Below are 16,585 nucleotides of genomic sequence, written 5' to 3'. Positions count from 1 at the left end.
CAGATGTCCTAATGAAACTTAATTTTCAGCCTGGAGTAAATGCAATCAAGATCATCTGTTTTACTTGAGAGCAGAACTAACAGAGCAACTGCAAGGACTCAAATCCAACCAGCGTTAGTGACCTGAAGAGTAATGATGCTGTTTCCACCACAGCTCAAGCTCAAATAAAATCTACCAGATTTAAGGAATAATGCAAAAAGCCTTTAGACCTTGACACAGTGCTGAGCAGTGAGATATCAGACTAATCTGCAGGCCCTGATTTTGGGAAACAGTATCTCCTTCACTGGCTGTGCCTGGAGACCAACACATTCATGCTCTTACCCCTTGTTGATTTTTTTTAGTTTACTCTTTCTTCCATTCCACATGTTGCAAGCATAAAATTGGAGAGAAAGGAAAAGAAAGTATTAAACCACTTCAAGAGTCAAACAAAACCACTACAGGCTCTACTACAACACCCCAGAAATGTGGGCCTTGTCTCCCCAATATTTCAAATGCACCCACACGAGAACGTTTCCATCCATTGCGCCTGTAAGAAAATTTCTTCCAAGCTCACCCTGTTCCCCTTGCAAAAGGATTTGACAACATGACTCTACACAATTTTGCTGCAGGCTGTGCTGTATGCCCAGGAAATGAATCAGATGAGCAGTTTGCCTTTTCTCTCTCTTCACAGTTGTTTTTCCATCAGTGTCATTAAGAGCGCTCAACGAAAACACCGCGGAAGTCGAAACACCCAAGTGTGGTGGAGTGGAAAGACATGCTCCTTCCCATATGTGAGGGGCAAGACCTTTCCAGCTCATCGTATCTTCACACTCCTTTGAGTTAGAGGTCCTGCCTCTTGCTGGTAAGGACAGATGATGCATAATCCCTCTGCAACCTATTACCCACTCGGTTCCCTTCCTGCCCTCGCTCCATTCCCCCCCAGCGCGCTCCGTGGTGCCACAAATACTCAGGACAAATGAATCTGCAGAGGCCCAGGGCTTCAACCTATTTACAGCATGCTAATTAACTTCTTGTAATTACAGTGGTGGGTAGTCCATCACAGAGAGGGAACTGGCAGTATCTCTAGGATGTAAAAGGAACACTGAGATAGTCTTTTTCATCAGCGAGTTTAGGGAAGAGTTCTGCTTAACTGATGAGGAATGTATGGGTTGAAAGGGAAGGCAAGGGGGGATGGTTTTATACTGAAAGGGTAGGTCAGACAGCAGGAAGAAATTCTTCCCCATGAGGGTAGGAAGGCACTAGAACAGGTTGCCCAGGGAGGTTGTGGCTGCCCCATCCCTGGAGGTGTTCAAGGCCAGGTTGGATGAGGCTTGTGCAGCCTGGTCTGGTGGGAGGTGTCCCTGCCCATGGCAGGGGGGTTGGAACCTGATGGTCTTTAAGGTCCCTTCCAACCTTCACCATTCTGTGATTCTATGCTCAGCATTTCTCAACAGTGATATTTAAAAGATGTGAAAGCATTGAAAGCAAAGGTGTGGTGTGTTTGAGTACAGCAGGGAAGGCACCTGGGTTTGCACGGAATGAGAACAAGGCACCAGAGAAGGGTCTGAACCCACCATCAAACTCAAGTCCACCAAGAGCCATATGGCACAAACATCAGCTCACTCTGAGGTGCAGCTTTCAGATGAGCTTTGTGGGAGGTGCCAAAAAGTGAGCAGGGCACAGATACAAGCACACACCTATTTCCTAGGTGGATGGGGGATCTGGAGGGTTCTGCTTCACTAGGTTGTTCTGGGAGGCATCTGGCTGCTTCTGTGCATCCCATCCGGGCATGAGATGACAGCAGATGAGGGTAAGACAAAAGCTCATCCAGGACACTGCACAGGAAAGCCACAATGTCACAACAGCAGACAGGCTTGTTGGCAGCCAGAACTCAGGTTATGGAACAGGTTCATGAGAGTAGAGTCACAGCCTCCTTGTGAGGGACAGTGTGGAGCGGCAAGGGCAAGTCAGGAAAATACAGACTCACAGAATCATGGGAGTTGGAAGGGACCTCTGGAGATCATCCAGTCCAACCCCCCTGATAAAGCAGGATCCCCTGGAGCACATCACCCAGGGCTGCATCCAGGTGGGTCTGGAAAGCCTCCAGAGAAGGAGACTCCACAGCCTCCCTGGGCAGCCTGTTCCAGGGCTCTGTCACCCTCACTGCAAAGAACTTTTCCCTCCCATTTCCATGTCACTCCCCATGTTCCAGCCTGTGCCCGTTGCCCCTCGCCCTGTCCCTGGGCACTGCTGGGCACAGTCTGGCTCCATCCTCCTGCACCCACCCTGAGACACTTGGAGGCATTAAGAAGGTCTCCCCTCAGCCTTCTCCTCTCCAGGCTGAACAGCCCCAGCTCTCCCAGCCTTTCCTCATCAGGGAGATGCTCCAACCCCCCACTCACCTTTGTTGTCCTCCCTGGACTCTCTCCAGCAGTTCCTGTCTCTCTTGAACTGGGGAGCCCAGAACTGGTCCCAGTTCTCCAGATGGGGCCTCACCAGGGCAGAGCAGAGGGGGACAATGACCTCTCTCCACCTCCTGGCCACACTCTTCCTCATGCACCCCAGGATCCCATGGGCCTCCTTGGCCACCAGGGCACATTCCTGGCTCATGGATCATTTACCATCTACCAGGACTCCCAGATCCTTCTCCCCAGAGCTGCTCTCCAGCAGCTCACATCAGAGCTGAAGTCCTAAAAGACACTGAAAATGCAGCCTCTTCAAATCTTCTACCCTCACCTCTCTAGAAGCTTCAGATGACATAGGAGTTGTCTCCTTCCCACATCTCAGAGCCTGTTTAGCTGTGGTACAAATACATGGGGATGTTCATCACCCATAAGTAGAGATGCTGGACAAGATATGGAGCATGGTAGGAATGGCTGAACTAGTAAGAGAATGCAAAGGTTCTACAGAGCTCAGTATCCTGATGGGCTCTGCTGCTGTCATGGGCATGATATCAATTTAAAGATCATGATACCACCCAGAGCCTCCCAAATGGTATTCACCAGTAACTACAGCAATCCCCTCTAAAGAGAGAACCAGAAATCTGATAGCAATACCTAGTAAATTTGTTTAAAAACCATATTTATCGCTCAAGTTCTCTTTTCCTGTACCTGGAACAAGTTTCTTTCAGCCACTTTTCCCCCTCAACCACCCTCTTGAAGCAAAGCTCTCAGAATTCCCTTTCTGTGTATGTGAATGATGGTGTTTAAGTGAAACCAGTGCCATGAATGCCAATGTTTTATGCTGCAGTGACACGTGCACCATAAGGCTGTCGAGGTAACAGATGAGACAACTGCATGAGCTTGGGAAATGGTTTTAGATCTTGGAGGTTGTTGCAGCATGAACCTTCATTTCAGCCCAGCTGGTGTCTCAGAAGCTCAACTCACCTGCTCTGGGGGGTAGGCAGGGGGAAGCTCTGGTTTTGGGTGGTGCTCCTGCCATCTGAGAGCAGAGAAGAATGTAGTGGTGGCTCCAGGAATGGTTGATGGAAGCTGTTGGGTGCAGCAGTGCCTGCCAGGTCCCTGAAATGATACAAAAAAGAAAGGAAGCTGCTTATTAAATGCATTTATATACTGGGGTAGCACAATCAGTGCTCTGGGAGTTCACAAGACCTGCTCAGTTGAAGGGGAGTGTTCTCTCCAGTGGGACAGAAGCAGCAATAAGCAGTTGGGGCAGCTAGTTGAGATAGATTTTTTTATGAAACACACCCAAAATGGGGTGAGATGAATCCTAACCCTTGTGACTAACTCACAAGGTGAGAAGTTTCATCTTCACTGCCATGCATGACACCTAAAAAAAAGGCAGTATTGACACCACTTCACTTATAGACCTGAAACAAAGAGCTAAAACCTCAGAGCTGCAGCACTGAAAACTGCCAAACAGGAGAGGCCCTTCAAGGGTGGCCTGCAAGAAAACTGGGCAGGGACTTTTTACAAGGACATGTAGTGAGAGGACAAGGGGAAATGGCTTTAATCTGCCAGAAGGAAGATTTAGGTGAGACATTAGGAGGAAATTCTTCTCTGTGAAGGTGGTGAGATGCTGGAACAGGTTGCTCAGGGAAGCTGTGGCTGCCCCATCCCTGGCAGTGTTGAAGGGCAGGTTGGATGGGGCTTGGAGCAGCCTGGAATGGTGGGAGGTGTCCCTGCTCATACAGGGGGGTTGGATCTGGATGATCTTTGAGGTCCCTTCCAACCCAAACCATTCTGTGGTTCTATGATTCATGAAATGCTGAACTGAAAAGTGTAACTCTTGGAAGATTCCACACATCTACCCCCTGTACCAGAGCCTTCCCACTGGCAAACCTCAACTGAACTCTCAAGAAATTTGATCTAGATGACCTTTAAGGTCCCCTCCGACCCAAACCATTCTATGATTATTTTGAAGGGCAAGGAGCTTTTGTGTCTGTGCCATTTTCTAGTTTCCCTAGGAAGCCTGTCAGAAACATTTTTAACTGCAGTGGCAACTGCTGGATTCCTGCTCCAGAGAGAAGCTGTAACTTTAAGGAGGTTTAATAACTTCTGAAGACTCATTGCTACAGTTTGGGGGAAAAAAAACCCCAAACTGTTTAGTTCTTCATTGAGCTCTCAATCATACCCACAGGCCAGTGAGGCAACAAGGACACCACTGCTGCTTTCCCACAGGGAACAGAGAAGCTGGAATCTCAAACTGACTTTTTGTGCCTCCTCATCTTGCCAAAGCAGGACTGTTCCCTCCTGTGGGTCTTCTGGTGCTTGAGGGATGAGGCTTCTCCCTCTTCTCCTCAGAAATCAGTCCCTAGCCCAAGATGCTGTGCAGTGCAAGCAAGGTTTTACTACTTTTCATCTTTAATTTTCCCTTTCTTCAGTTTTTTCTTCTTATTAATACCTATAAATTAAGCTTCCCTAGTGCAAGGCCACCAGCTGTTACTGTTTCACTGTCAAGCAACCACTGGCTGGTCACAGTGTTTGTTCCTTATCAGCTCAGATCAAAACCTGAACCCATTACATAGGAGAAAGGATCTGATTTCATTAATGGCTCCCAGAGCTCAGTGTGCTCAGAAAGCATTGCTTGTAAAGCCACAGCATGGAAATAAAAAAACATTTTAAAAAAATAATAAAAGAATAAAAGAAAAATCCCTGAGCAAAGAATTCAGTTCAATACATAGCACAGAAATCCAGTGTCTGGCAGCAGAGGTTAAAAGGAGACAAAGCAGAAATCTGAAGACATGATTCAAGGCCACCCCTCCAGGGACTGGGGCACCACAGGGAAATAAACTTCCCAGAGCAGAGGTTTGGATTTAGAACCTGGAACCCCCTCTCAGAAGCTACATCTCAGTTGAGAAAGGAAATTAAAACACCAAGCCTGACATCTAAGAAAAATATGCATATTGAAAGGTGTTAGAGGGACGTGTTTTCACCTTTGATCTCTGCACTAAATGTCATTTACACATTGCCTCTCAAGTCTGGTACTCTCATTTTAGGTGTTTAAGGTCAGGGTGTAGTTCAAACTGTACCAGGATGCCTCAGCTCAGGAATTTAAAAAAAGGAAACAGCCTGGAGAAGTTGAACAGCACATGTGAAAAGACAAACCCACGTAGTTCAGAACAATGTCCTGGAGAGGTCATTAAGAGGGGCATAAAAAAAAGAACTGAAAAGCAAAATGACATTGAAGCCAGAGGTTGACTAGACAAGAGGGTCTGCAAGACATGGATATAAACACACGTAGGCAAATCTTCTGCTCCCAGCAAGAAAATCCATCCTGAAGAGTGTGTCTCCACCACCAGTAGACCCTGGATCTTCTCTCTTGGCAGTTCTAGCAAGGAGGTCCAGTGAAACTCTGAGTGTTTGCATTTCTCCCTGCTCAGAAAAGCAAGACTGCAGGTTCTAAATTCTCCCCTCAGTGATGGCTGCTCTTGCTCACTCCAGCAACATTTAGACAGAATCAACAAGTTAATCATTAGCTAAAGGCCTGATCTGAATGAGACTTCAACCCAGCCCCTTCTTTATTACCGTCAAACACTCAGACAACTGGTGAAATGATTCAGAACAAACCACTGAACGTTGCCCCTACATAATATTCAGCAATCAGACACCCAAATGACTTGAATTACACCTGCACAGCTACAGGCAAAAAAACCCCAAAGAGGCCAGCTTTTCAGCAATTTGGATTTAAGAACCTAAATTTATGAAGATAACCCTGGGGGGGAGTTGCAATAAATAAAATAGGTTAGATTCTTGTGTGACACCACTTTGAAAATCTTCTGACACCTACTCAGGAAAACTAAGGGGTATCTTTCAGTTTAGATTAAATCCTGTAACATTGAGATGAAGCATTGAAGAACCTTTACCTATTTACAGATCCAAAAGAAATTCAAAATGTTTAGTGCCTTAGGAACTTTTTGGCATAAATATGATTTCTGGCATCATGCATTTCATAGAATTTAGGTTCACTCCTCATTGCAGTAGTTAGCAGAGCAGCTCAAAACCAGCAGAGCTAGCTCTGTCCTCTGCCCTTTCTGGGCCCCAGACACTTCTTTGCACTCCCAATCCTCTCCCAGCACAAGTGGTTCTTCGAAAAGGTGTGTAGGAGCCAGCACTGCCAGTGCCAAAAACACTCAGGTGACTGAATTCTTCCTCATTGTGTGACAAAAAGTGTCTGGACACATTAAAGAGGCTTTTCAACCCCAGAAATGAGGATCCATACCCTCAAATCAAACAGGTCTTTACTGGAGCTCCTCATGTCATTTACACCATTCAAATTTACTCCAACAGCTAAACAATAAATCTCCAATTCAAGCAACACATTGTAGAAACTTCCAGCTAATCTTATTGGTATTTCTATGTGCTAAGAATACACATAGTTAATTATCTGCCTATTACACAAGCAACTGTCTTTAAGTTATAATAAATTACTTTTTAAAGTGCTTGTTTTGCTTCAGGTTACTTGCAGTGCCAGCAGTGGAATGAAGTGTCATTCCATCCCAGCTCCAACTAATGTGCTAAGCATGGACCTTCTTCTTGTCTATCCCAATGCAATTTGAAATGATTCTGCTTTTCTGAACCTCCCTCCCTCTCTCTGCCCCACTTTGCTCCAAGATGGCATCTCCCCAGGGGGAGAACAGACAGAACAAAATGGGTGCTGGCTTCCCAGAATCACAGAATCACCAGGGCTGGAAGGGACCTCTGGAGATCATCCAGTCCAACCCCACCTAAAGCAGGATCCCCTGGAGCTCATCACCCAGGTGGGTTTGGAAAGTCTCCAGAGAAGGGGACTCCACAGCCTCCCTGGGCAGCCTGTCCCAGGGCTCTGTCACCCTCACTGTAAAGAAGTTTTCCCTCCCATTTCCATGTCACTCCCCATGTTCCAGCCTGTGCCCGTTGCCCCTCGCCCTGTCCCTGGGCACTGCTGGGCACAGTCTGGCTCCATCCTCCTGCACCCACCCTGAGACACTTGGAGGCATTAAGAAGGTCTCCCCTCAGCCTTCTCCTCTCCAGGCTGAACAGCCCCAGCTCTCCCAGCCTTTCCTCATCAGGGAGATGCTCCAACCCCCCAGTCACTTTTGTTGCCCTCCCCTGGACTCTCTCCAGCAGTTCCTGTCTCTCTTGAACTGGGCAGCCCAGAACTGGTCCCAGTTCTCCAGATGGGGCCTCACCAGGGCAGAGCAGAGGGGGACAATGACCTCTCTCCACCTCCTGGCCACACTCTTCCTCATGCACCCCAGGATCCCATGGGCCTCCTTGGCCACCAGGGCACATTCCTGGCTCATGGATCATTTACCATCTACCAGGACTCCCAGATCCTTCTCCTCAGAGCTGCTCTCCAGCAGGTCCAACCCTCACCTCTACTGGTACATGGGGTTCTTCCTCCCCAGGTGCAGGACCCTGCACTTGCCCTCGTTGAACCTCATCAGGTTCCTCTCTGCCCAGCTCTCCAGCCTGTCCAGGTCACCCTGGATGGCAGCACAGCCCTCTGGAGTGTCACCACCCCTCCCAGTTTGGGATCATCAGGGAACTTGCAGAGGACACACCCTGTACCCTTGTCCAGATCACTGATGAATATGGTGAACAAGACTGGACCCAGTACTTCTCACAGATACAGGCACACACCTTCAGTCAATTCTAACTCCACTGTTAGGGCAAAAATGAGGCTCTGCTTTGGAATAACTGAAGCAGGGGTGCATATTCTTTTCTCTCAGCTCCTCTAGAGCAGCAGTTTTCCCCAGTTACTCCCTCAAAGCTCATCAGCTGAAAGCCTGTGTGAGGCTGGATGTGTTGCCAGTGAAAGAAATCAGATTTTTGCACAAAGGGCAGACTGATCAAGTGGACAAATACATGTATACACTGCTGCTAGCAATAAAAATAAAGGCAAGGTTTATCATGTTCAGAACAAAGCTGATAAGATTAAAGCATCAATAGGCAGGAAGAGTTTTTTTTATAAAGCATTTTAAACAAGCATAGAATCATAGAATGGTTAGAGTTAGAAGGAACCTTAAAGATCATCCAGTTCCAACCCCCCTGCATGGGCAGGGACACCTCCCACCAGCCCAGGCTGCTCCAAGCCCCATCCAACCTGCCCTTCAACACTGCCAGGGATGGGGCAGCCACAGCTTCTCTGGGCAACCTGGGCCAGGGTCTCACTCTCCTTGTCTTGCCCTATTTATGTTGTCAAAGAAGAAGAGAAATAAAAACTTCCATATAAAATACAGTCTGAAAGACAATAATGGCTGCACGAAAAGACTGGTGCAATTTTGGAGCAACATGTGCAGAGACAATGAATTGTGGTGCCTCAGACAAAGGCCACAGTGTCTTCTTTGCCAGCACTTGCAGGGACACTTGAAATACTGTGGGCTGATCCATTTTGAGAGCTAATTAATATATTAGAGAGACTTTCTAGTAACCCTACTGGATTTACTAAGCATAGACTTACAGAGGAAGATGAAAAGACATGACAACATCTCTAGTTTAAGTAAGAACCAGAGAACAGTATAAACAAGGTCAGTCTAACTACCCCAAAAGCATCTGGATGCTGCTGCTCAAATTACTATGAATAACAAGACAATCACCTTGTCTCATCTCAGCTGCACAATCTGTGGATAAATTCCTTGCTTAAGCCCCTGACAAAAGCTAAAGAAAGCCCCATCACCTTTCATTTCCTGAGTGTCCACAAAGAAGTTTACCACAGCTAAGATGACCTGCAAGAACCTTTTAAGCTACTCATGATCCAGATCAATAGTTCTCTCCTGACAGCAAGACCCATCAAACCCCAGGTGAGCTTTTCCAAGGTGAAAACCTCTTTCTTACGGGTATTTCAAACTTGATTCTGTATAAACAACAGAAAAAACAAACACTTGCAGCTGGACTGGGCTACAGGACCTAGAAGGTTCTTCCCTTTCTCATTGCTACATTTCAGGATTCAAGTTTTCTGTCAGAATTCCACTATTTTTAGAGCATTCTGATTTATGGCACCTCTTGATTGAACCTCTTGGATGGAATGGGGTGTTGTCTCCTCTTGCTGAGTGCACCCATCCCTTGGGGCCTGGAAACTGCAAATGCTGACTGGGGGTGACAGGATTTTCTCTCAGCTGCCTGACAGCTCAGCCAAAGCAGCCTGATCCTGAAGTCCAAAAAGCAGCTTCCAGCAAAGGAGGTTTGAGGAATGAAGGGAGCAAAGAGCTACAGACTGAGGTGGGCTCAGATGAACAGTTCACACTGCAACACTAAATCAAACCTGGAACATCTAGCAAATGGAAACACTAATTTCCATTTTTCTTCTGGTTTCAAAATAACTTAAAACAAATGAATCAGCTACTTAAAAAACTTCTCTCTAAATAAAGATTTGGAAACTCATCTCTCCCTGTAACCTTGGTTTTCTAGAGACAGTTGAATTCAGTAGGAGTATTTTTTTTCCTTCTCTTATTTTTTCAGTAGTCAATTCCAGACTTTGTCATTGGAATGATTTTCAGCAACACCTCTGGTAGGTACCATTGGTGACTGCATTTGTACAGGCCTGAGATGAACTGCAAGGTGTGAACTTTTCTATTCCTTCTGCTCTTTGCTGATTTGCAGGCCTATGTGCTACTTTCAATGTCAACACCCTGAGCCTTTTCATGGCAAGAAGGAAAACCAAGCAAAGAAGAACTTAGATGAGGAAGATTTCCACTAGAGGAAGGCAGCAGTGCCACAAAAGATCAATCAAAGAAGGTACATTGAGATTTTTAGACTTCTAACAACTTATTTTTTTGCAGAGCTGTAACTATAAAGAAGTAGAAGGAAGATTAAACAGAAATAATAATAATTAAACAAACAAACAAAGATTAGAAAGGCTGAGAGACCTGGGGTTTCAATCTAGAGAGGAGAAGACTAAGAGGGGATCTAATTAATATCTATCAATACGAGGCATCAAGAAGGCAGGACAAGCTCTTGTCACTTGTGCCCTGGGACAGGATGAGGGGCAATGGATTCAAACTGGAGCTCAGGAAGTTCCAGCTCAACATGAGGAAGAACTTCTTTGGTGTGAGGGTGACAGAGCCCTGGAACAGGCTGCCCAGAGAGGTTGTGGAGTCTCCTTCTCTGGAGACTTCCCAGACTTGTCTGGGTGCCTTTCTGAGTGACCTGCCCTAGTTTTGTTCCTGCTCTGGCAGGCGGCTTGGACTGGATGGTCTTCAGAGGTCCCTTCCAGCCCCTAATCTAATATTCTGTGAAAGTGGAATCAGCTTTCAGAAATTGTACTTTAAATAGAAATATCCACAGAAGATGGACTGCCACAAACAACCTGGTCCTGAGCAAGGATGTGACTTTCCAACACTCATTACTAGCAGTGCTAAAAAACATACCAGAGTCTGTGAGCCATGAGAAAAAGGACCCTTTTCTGCCCCCTCAGAGAGGCAACATATCATAATTTCCTCATTTTAGACAAAATTACTTGTGGATGGCTCTGCCTCAAACATTTTTGGTATATTTGGGGCCTGCTGCACTCCCAAGTCAAAAGGCAGGTGGTGGGTGAGCTATTTCTAGGGCTAGATTTAAGAGTGATAGCAACAAGGGTTGTCCAGGAGCTTTGCAATCCCTGACACGGTTTCTAATCGTTCATCCTGTGGAGGAGAAAACTTCACCAGGCATTTTTCTCTTTATTGCAAAGGACTTGGCTGGAATCCCTCTATGTTACCTTTGAAAGAGCTGGACATAAGCACCAAGGGCCTTCTCTGACAGAGCCTGACGTGCTGCCTGGTGACGTCTCTGGAGAGAAGCTTCTTCCTGAGAAAGAAATATGACCAACATCTTTAGCAGCTTAAAAGTGTGGCAGGTAAGTTCACTGGCTGTGATGTTCCTATAGATGGTTGGCATTTGTATCTTCTGGGAAAAGAGCAGAGCTAAATTCTAGCTGAAACAGTGCTAAATATGATTCACCAATCTACACAAACCACACTGTGCTCTGAAGTCTTTCTAGCTTTGAACAATGAAGAGGTCATCTCCAGTGAAGCTCCATTTCTTCATAGTGGTGAAAAATGTGCCAGGATGGAGCCAGGAAGGAATATCTGCAGAGAACCACTGTTCATAGTATCATATCAGAATGGGTTGTGTTGGAAGGGACCAAAAGATCATCCAGTTCCAACCCCCTGCATGGGCAGGGACACCTCCCACCAGCCCAGGCTGCTCCAAGCCCCATCCAACCTGCCCTTCAACACTGCCAGGGATGGGGCAGCCACAGTTTCCCTGGGCAACCTGGGCCAGGCTCTCACCACCCTCACAGCCCAGAATTTCTCCCTCACATCTCAGCTCCAGCTCCCCTCCTCCAGCTGGAAGCCCTTCCCCCTGCTCCCATCCCTCCCTGCCCTTGTCCCAAGCCCCTCCCTAGCTTTCCTGGAGCCCCTTCAGGCACTGGAAGCTGCTCTAAGGTCTCCCTGGAGCCTTCTCTTCTCCAGGCTCAACACCCCAACTCTCCCAGCCTGTCTCCAGAGCAGAGCTGCTCCAGCCCTCCCAGCATCTCTGGGGCCTCTTCTGAACTCTCTCCAACAGCTCCGTGTCCTTATTTCTCCAGACCTGGACAGAGTTCTCCAGGTGGGGTCTCAGCAGAGCAGAGGGGACAATCCCCTCCCTGTCCCTCCTGGCCATGCTTCTTTTGATGCAGCCCAGGACAGGGTTGGTTTCTGGGCTCCAGCATATGCTGCCAGCTCATGTTGAGCTTCTCATCCACCATCACCCCCATGTCCTTCTCCTCAGGGCTGTTTTCAACCCATTCTCCACCCAACCTTTATTTGTGCTTGGGATTGCCCTGACCCAGGTGCAGAACCTTGCACTTGACCTTGTTGAACTTCAAGGAGTTTTCACAAGCCCACCTCTCCCAACCTCCCAACATGTTAGAGAAGGAATATTTCCAGCTGAGTCTGAGGCTTCTTTGCACCAGCAAGTGGCTGAATAGAGAAGAATTTGCCTCACAAACACTCTGTCCTTGTCTCCATGCTCCAGCAAGGCAGTAAACCTGCCTCACCAACACTAGACCAACCCAGATTCCCACCCTCAGAGTAGGAATTACCTTTTGTGAATTTAAGGCAGTGAAAATGACTTTGTTCAATGAGCACAGTATAATCTCAGCAGACTGGAAAATGTCATCCTGAGTTTTAAGGGCATGTTAATGACCATGTGCTGTAGGACACTGTCACTTCTCAGGTCAGACAAAAGCACCACTCCAGTGTGCTTAAAAAAATAAACTGTAAATCACAGAGCAAAGTTATTCAATCCTACTTTGTTACCAAATTATATCCATCAGTAGTTACCAATTTAATAGCTAAATCACATGTCTGTGACAGAAGTGTTTTTTCACAGTATGAGCAATGAAAGGGAATATAGTTCATCTGCTGAACACTCACATTATGATGATGACTTGATGATCTCCAAGATCCAAGCAGGATGATTCTGTGATTATGACTCCTGCGAATTCCTCCCCTTTCCTTCCCTGCTCCTGCTCAGGAAGGCTCTGCTCAGATGCTCACTGAGGTTATGGGGTCTATTTGACATTCTTTTGGTAAATTGTAAATTTTTTGAGGTTCAACAAGCCCAAGGGCAGGGTCCTGCACTTTGGCCACAATCACCCCCTGCAGCACCACAGGCTGTGGGAAGAGTGGCTGGAGAGCTGCCAGCTGAGAGGGAACTGGGAGCACTGGGTGACAACTGGTTGGACAGGAGGCAGCAGTGTGCCCAGGTGGGGCATCCCAATGGCATCCTGGCTTGTGTCAGGAATGGGGTGGCCAGCAGGAGCAGGGAGGTGATTGTCCCCCTGTGCTCAGCCCTGGGGAGGCCTCAGCTCCAGCCCTGTGTCCAGCTCTGGGCCCCTCACTGCAAGAAGGAGCTGGAGGTGCTGGAGCAGGTCCAGGGGAGACAACGAGGATGGGGAAGGGGCTGGAGGGAAAGGCTGATGAGGAGAGACTGAGGGAGCTGGGCTTGTTCAGCCTGGAGGAGACTCAGGGGGGACCTTCTCACTCTCTACAACCACCTGAAGGGAGGTTGGAGGCAGGTGGGGTCGGGCTCTTTTTCCAGGCAACCAGGGACAGGACAAGAGGGCCTGGCCTGAAGCTGCTCCAGGGGAGGCTTAGGTTGGATATCAGGAAGCACTTCCTCATGGAAAGGCTGCTCAGACCTTGGGATGGGCTGCCCAGGGAAGTGGTGGAGGCACCATCCCTGGAGGTGTTCAAGGACAGGCTAGATGTGGCACTTGGTGCCCTGGTCTGGCTGATGTGGTGGTGTCAGGTCATAGGCTGGACCTGATGATCTCATAGGTCTGTTCTAGCCTCAATAATTCTATGATTCTGTGAATATATAATTCTGATCCTTTTTTTTCTGTCTGGACTACAGATATAGATCCATTTCTGTTCATCCCTCATAGAGTTAATTACAGCCACAGAAAATCAGTGCAGGGCTGGCAGGCTCACAAGGGATGAGGCTGCAAGGAATCAGATCTCCTGCCTTTCCCTGAGCAGCAGCTCCTGCTTCTTATTTTGCTTGAGGATAATTCACATTAATTTCTTCACATTTTTCATTTTCCAGCTCTACACATGGCAGTGGAATGTGGTTACTGCAGTGACAGCACATTATCTGGGTGCCAAAAGCACAAAAATCATTTTCAGCCCCAAATATCACAGTTTAGACAACATTTTACTTTAAGGCCACGGGCTCTTTTTCCAGGCAACCAGGGACAGGACAAGAGGGCCTGGCCTGAAGCTGCTCCAGGGGAGGCTTAGGTTGGATATCAGGAAGCACTTCCTCATGGAAAGGGTGCTCAGACCTTGGGATGGGCTGCCCAGGGAAGTGGTGGAGGCACCATCCCTGGAGGTGTTCAAGGACAGGCTAGATGTGGCACTTGGTGCCCTGGTCTGGCTGATGTGGTGGTGTCAGGTCATAGGCTGGACCTGATGATCTCATAGGTCTGTTCTAGCCTCAATAATTCTATGATTCTGTGAATATATAATTCTGATCCTTTTTTTTCTGTCTGGACTACAGATATAGATCCATTTCTGTTCATCCCTCATAGAGTTAATTACAGCCACAGAAAATCAGTGCAGGGCTGGCAGGCTCACAAGGGATGAGGCTGCAAGGAATCAGATCTCCTGCCTTTCCCTGAGCAGCAGCTCCTGCTTCTTATTTTGCTTGAGGATAATTCACATTAATTTCTTCACATTTTTCATTTTCCAGCTCTACACATGGCAGTGGAATGTGGTTACTGCAGTGACAGCACATTATCTGGGTGCCAAAAGCACAAAAATCATTTTCAGCCCCAAATATCACAGTTTAGACAACATTTTACTTTAAGGCCACAGACATATTTATATTTTTCTCATTAAATATGGTCTAAGAGGCACTTGTGTTTCACCTTGAGCATTTTGCTACGTTGACACTTCAGCTGATGCTGTAAAGTTTCCTCTGCATGTAAAAATATATTGGAAATTTAGAGCAGTAAATTACAAAAAGGTATTACCAGCACTGAACAAGGAGACTAATAAGAAAGGGCCTTGTGGCCACTAAGTAAGTTAAACCCAAGGTAAATTATTGCCTCCTTCATCATAAACCACTTCTCCCTGACTTGACAAAATGGGAACTTTCAAAATCAAAAATCAACAAGATGGAATAAAAAGTGAGCAAAATAAATTGCTGGGCAAAGTGCCACCAAGGTAAGGAATATTCCAGCTTCTCTCTCACGTTAAACAAACAAACCTTGGGCTGAAGGGAACATGAAAATAAACAACACTTGACATGTTTGTTGTTTTTTTTTTAATCTGCATGGCTTGAAAAGAGGTATTTCATTTCAGAAGGTGGGAGGCTTCCTGGTTATGTCAGCCATTCTACTCTGTAATCTTTCTCCCCACCTAAGAGAGGTTTGGAGAGGTTGGAGAGCTGGGCAAAGAGGAACCTAGTGAGGTTCAACAAGAGTAAGTCAAGAGTCCTGCACCTGGGGAGGAATAACACCAGGCACCACTTCAGGTTAGGAGATGACCTGCTAGAAAGCAGCTCTGTGGAGAAGGATCTTGGAGTCCTGGTGGACAGCAGGTTCTCCATGGGGCAGCAATGTGCCCTTGTGGCCAGGAGGGCCAATATTGTCCTGGGGTGCATTAAGAAGAGTGTGGGCAGCAGGTCAAGGGAGGTTCTCCTCCCCCTCTACTCTGCTCTGGTGAGACCCCACCTGGAGTATTGTGTCCAGTTTTGGGCTCCCCAGTTCAAAAGGTACAGGGATTTACTTGAGAGGGTCCAGCAGAGGCTACAAGGATGATGAAGGGACTGGAGCACCTGCCTGATGAGGAAAGGCTGAGAGACCTGGGGCTGTTCAGTCTGGAGAAGAGAAGACTGAGAGGGACCCTTATTAATGTAAATCAATATCTGCAGGGTGGGTGTCAGGAAGGAGGAGCCAGTCTCTTTTCAGTGGTGCCCTGTGACAGGACCAGGGGCAATGGATACAAACTGGAACAGGGGGAAGTTCCACCTCAACATGAGAGCCCCTTGTAAAGCCTGGAAAACAGAGGTGGGGGGGGTCTGCTACTTTGCTCCACCTACAGCACTAATTCTAAACATCAGAGGTGGTTATAAGCACAGAGCTGGGGACAGAATTGTACAGCAAGTCATGCCTGCCAAGCCATCAGTCATCATCAGGACATCATCACCTTGGAGTGGAACAAAACTTCAAGCTTTCATTTTTCCTCTCCTCCTTCTCGTCGTATAAAAACCAGCTCTGGAAACATCTGTTCCAGCTCCCCCAGTGCCTGTGAGGAGCTGGGATGCCTTTAGGGAAAGGACTGGTAAGGAGTGAAAAAAGAAAGAGGGATGAAGCTGAGGTTGCAAAAGGTTCTTTGAAACCCAAGCACATTGTAGAACCTGTTGATTGAAAAAAAGTAAAGGCGGGTGGAAAAAATGTGCTTCAATTTGCTCCCTGGCAGCTCCTCCTGGCAGGGATGAGGGAGCCCAGGGAAAGGCCCAGCTGGACATGTTCTTCCAGTGCCACAGGATGGTGTTCCCAAAGAACCTTCATCACCCTCTTAACTGCATCTGCCTCTTTTCCTCTGAATAGGGCAGCTTCATATCTTGTTGGAGAACTGAGAAGTACCACTCAGCTGCCTCACACCAGTACCAACTGGATGAAATCAGTT

At 47.3% G+C, this 16,585-nt stretch overlaps 1 protein-coding gene across 1 annotated transcript in view; it reads right to left on the bottom strand.

Annotated features, from left to right (window-relative positions):
* Positions 1-16,585, bottom strand: part of LRGUK (leucine-rich repeats and guanylate kinase domain containing) — a 58,952-nt gene that overhangs the window by 3,493 nt on the left and 38,874 nt on the right. The window contains exons 17-18 of the mRNA XM_009998109.1: positions 11,122-11,210; positions 3,366-3,500 (exon numbers count right to left, since the gene is read on the bottom strand). Coding sequence (XP_009996411.1) covers positions 3,366-3,500; positions 11,122-11,210 — 224 coding nt within the window. The remainder of the gene's footprint in view (positions 1-3,365; positions 3,501-11,121; positions 11,211-16,585) is intronic.

Source organism: Chaetura pelagica, unplaced genomic scaffold (assembly GCF_000747805.2).
Source record: "Chaetura pelagica isolate M959 unplaced genomic scaffold, ChaPel_1.0 scaffold224, whole genome shotgun sequence".
NCBI lineage: Eukaryota > Metazoa > Chordata > Aves > Apodiformes > Apodidae > Chaetura > Chaetura pelagica.
The sequence above is the reverse complement of the archived record's forward strand: the minus strand, read 5'-3'. Positions and strand labels throughout refer to the sequence as shown.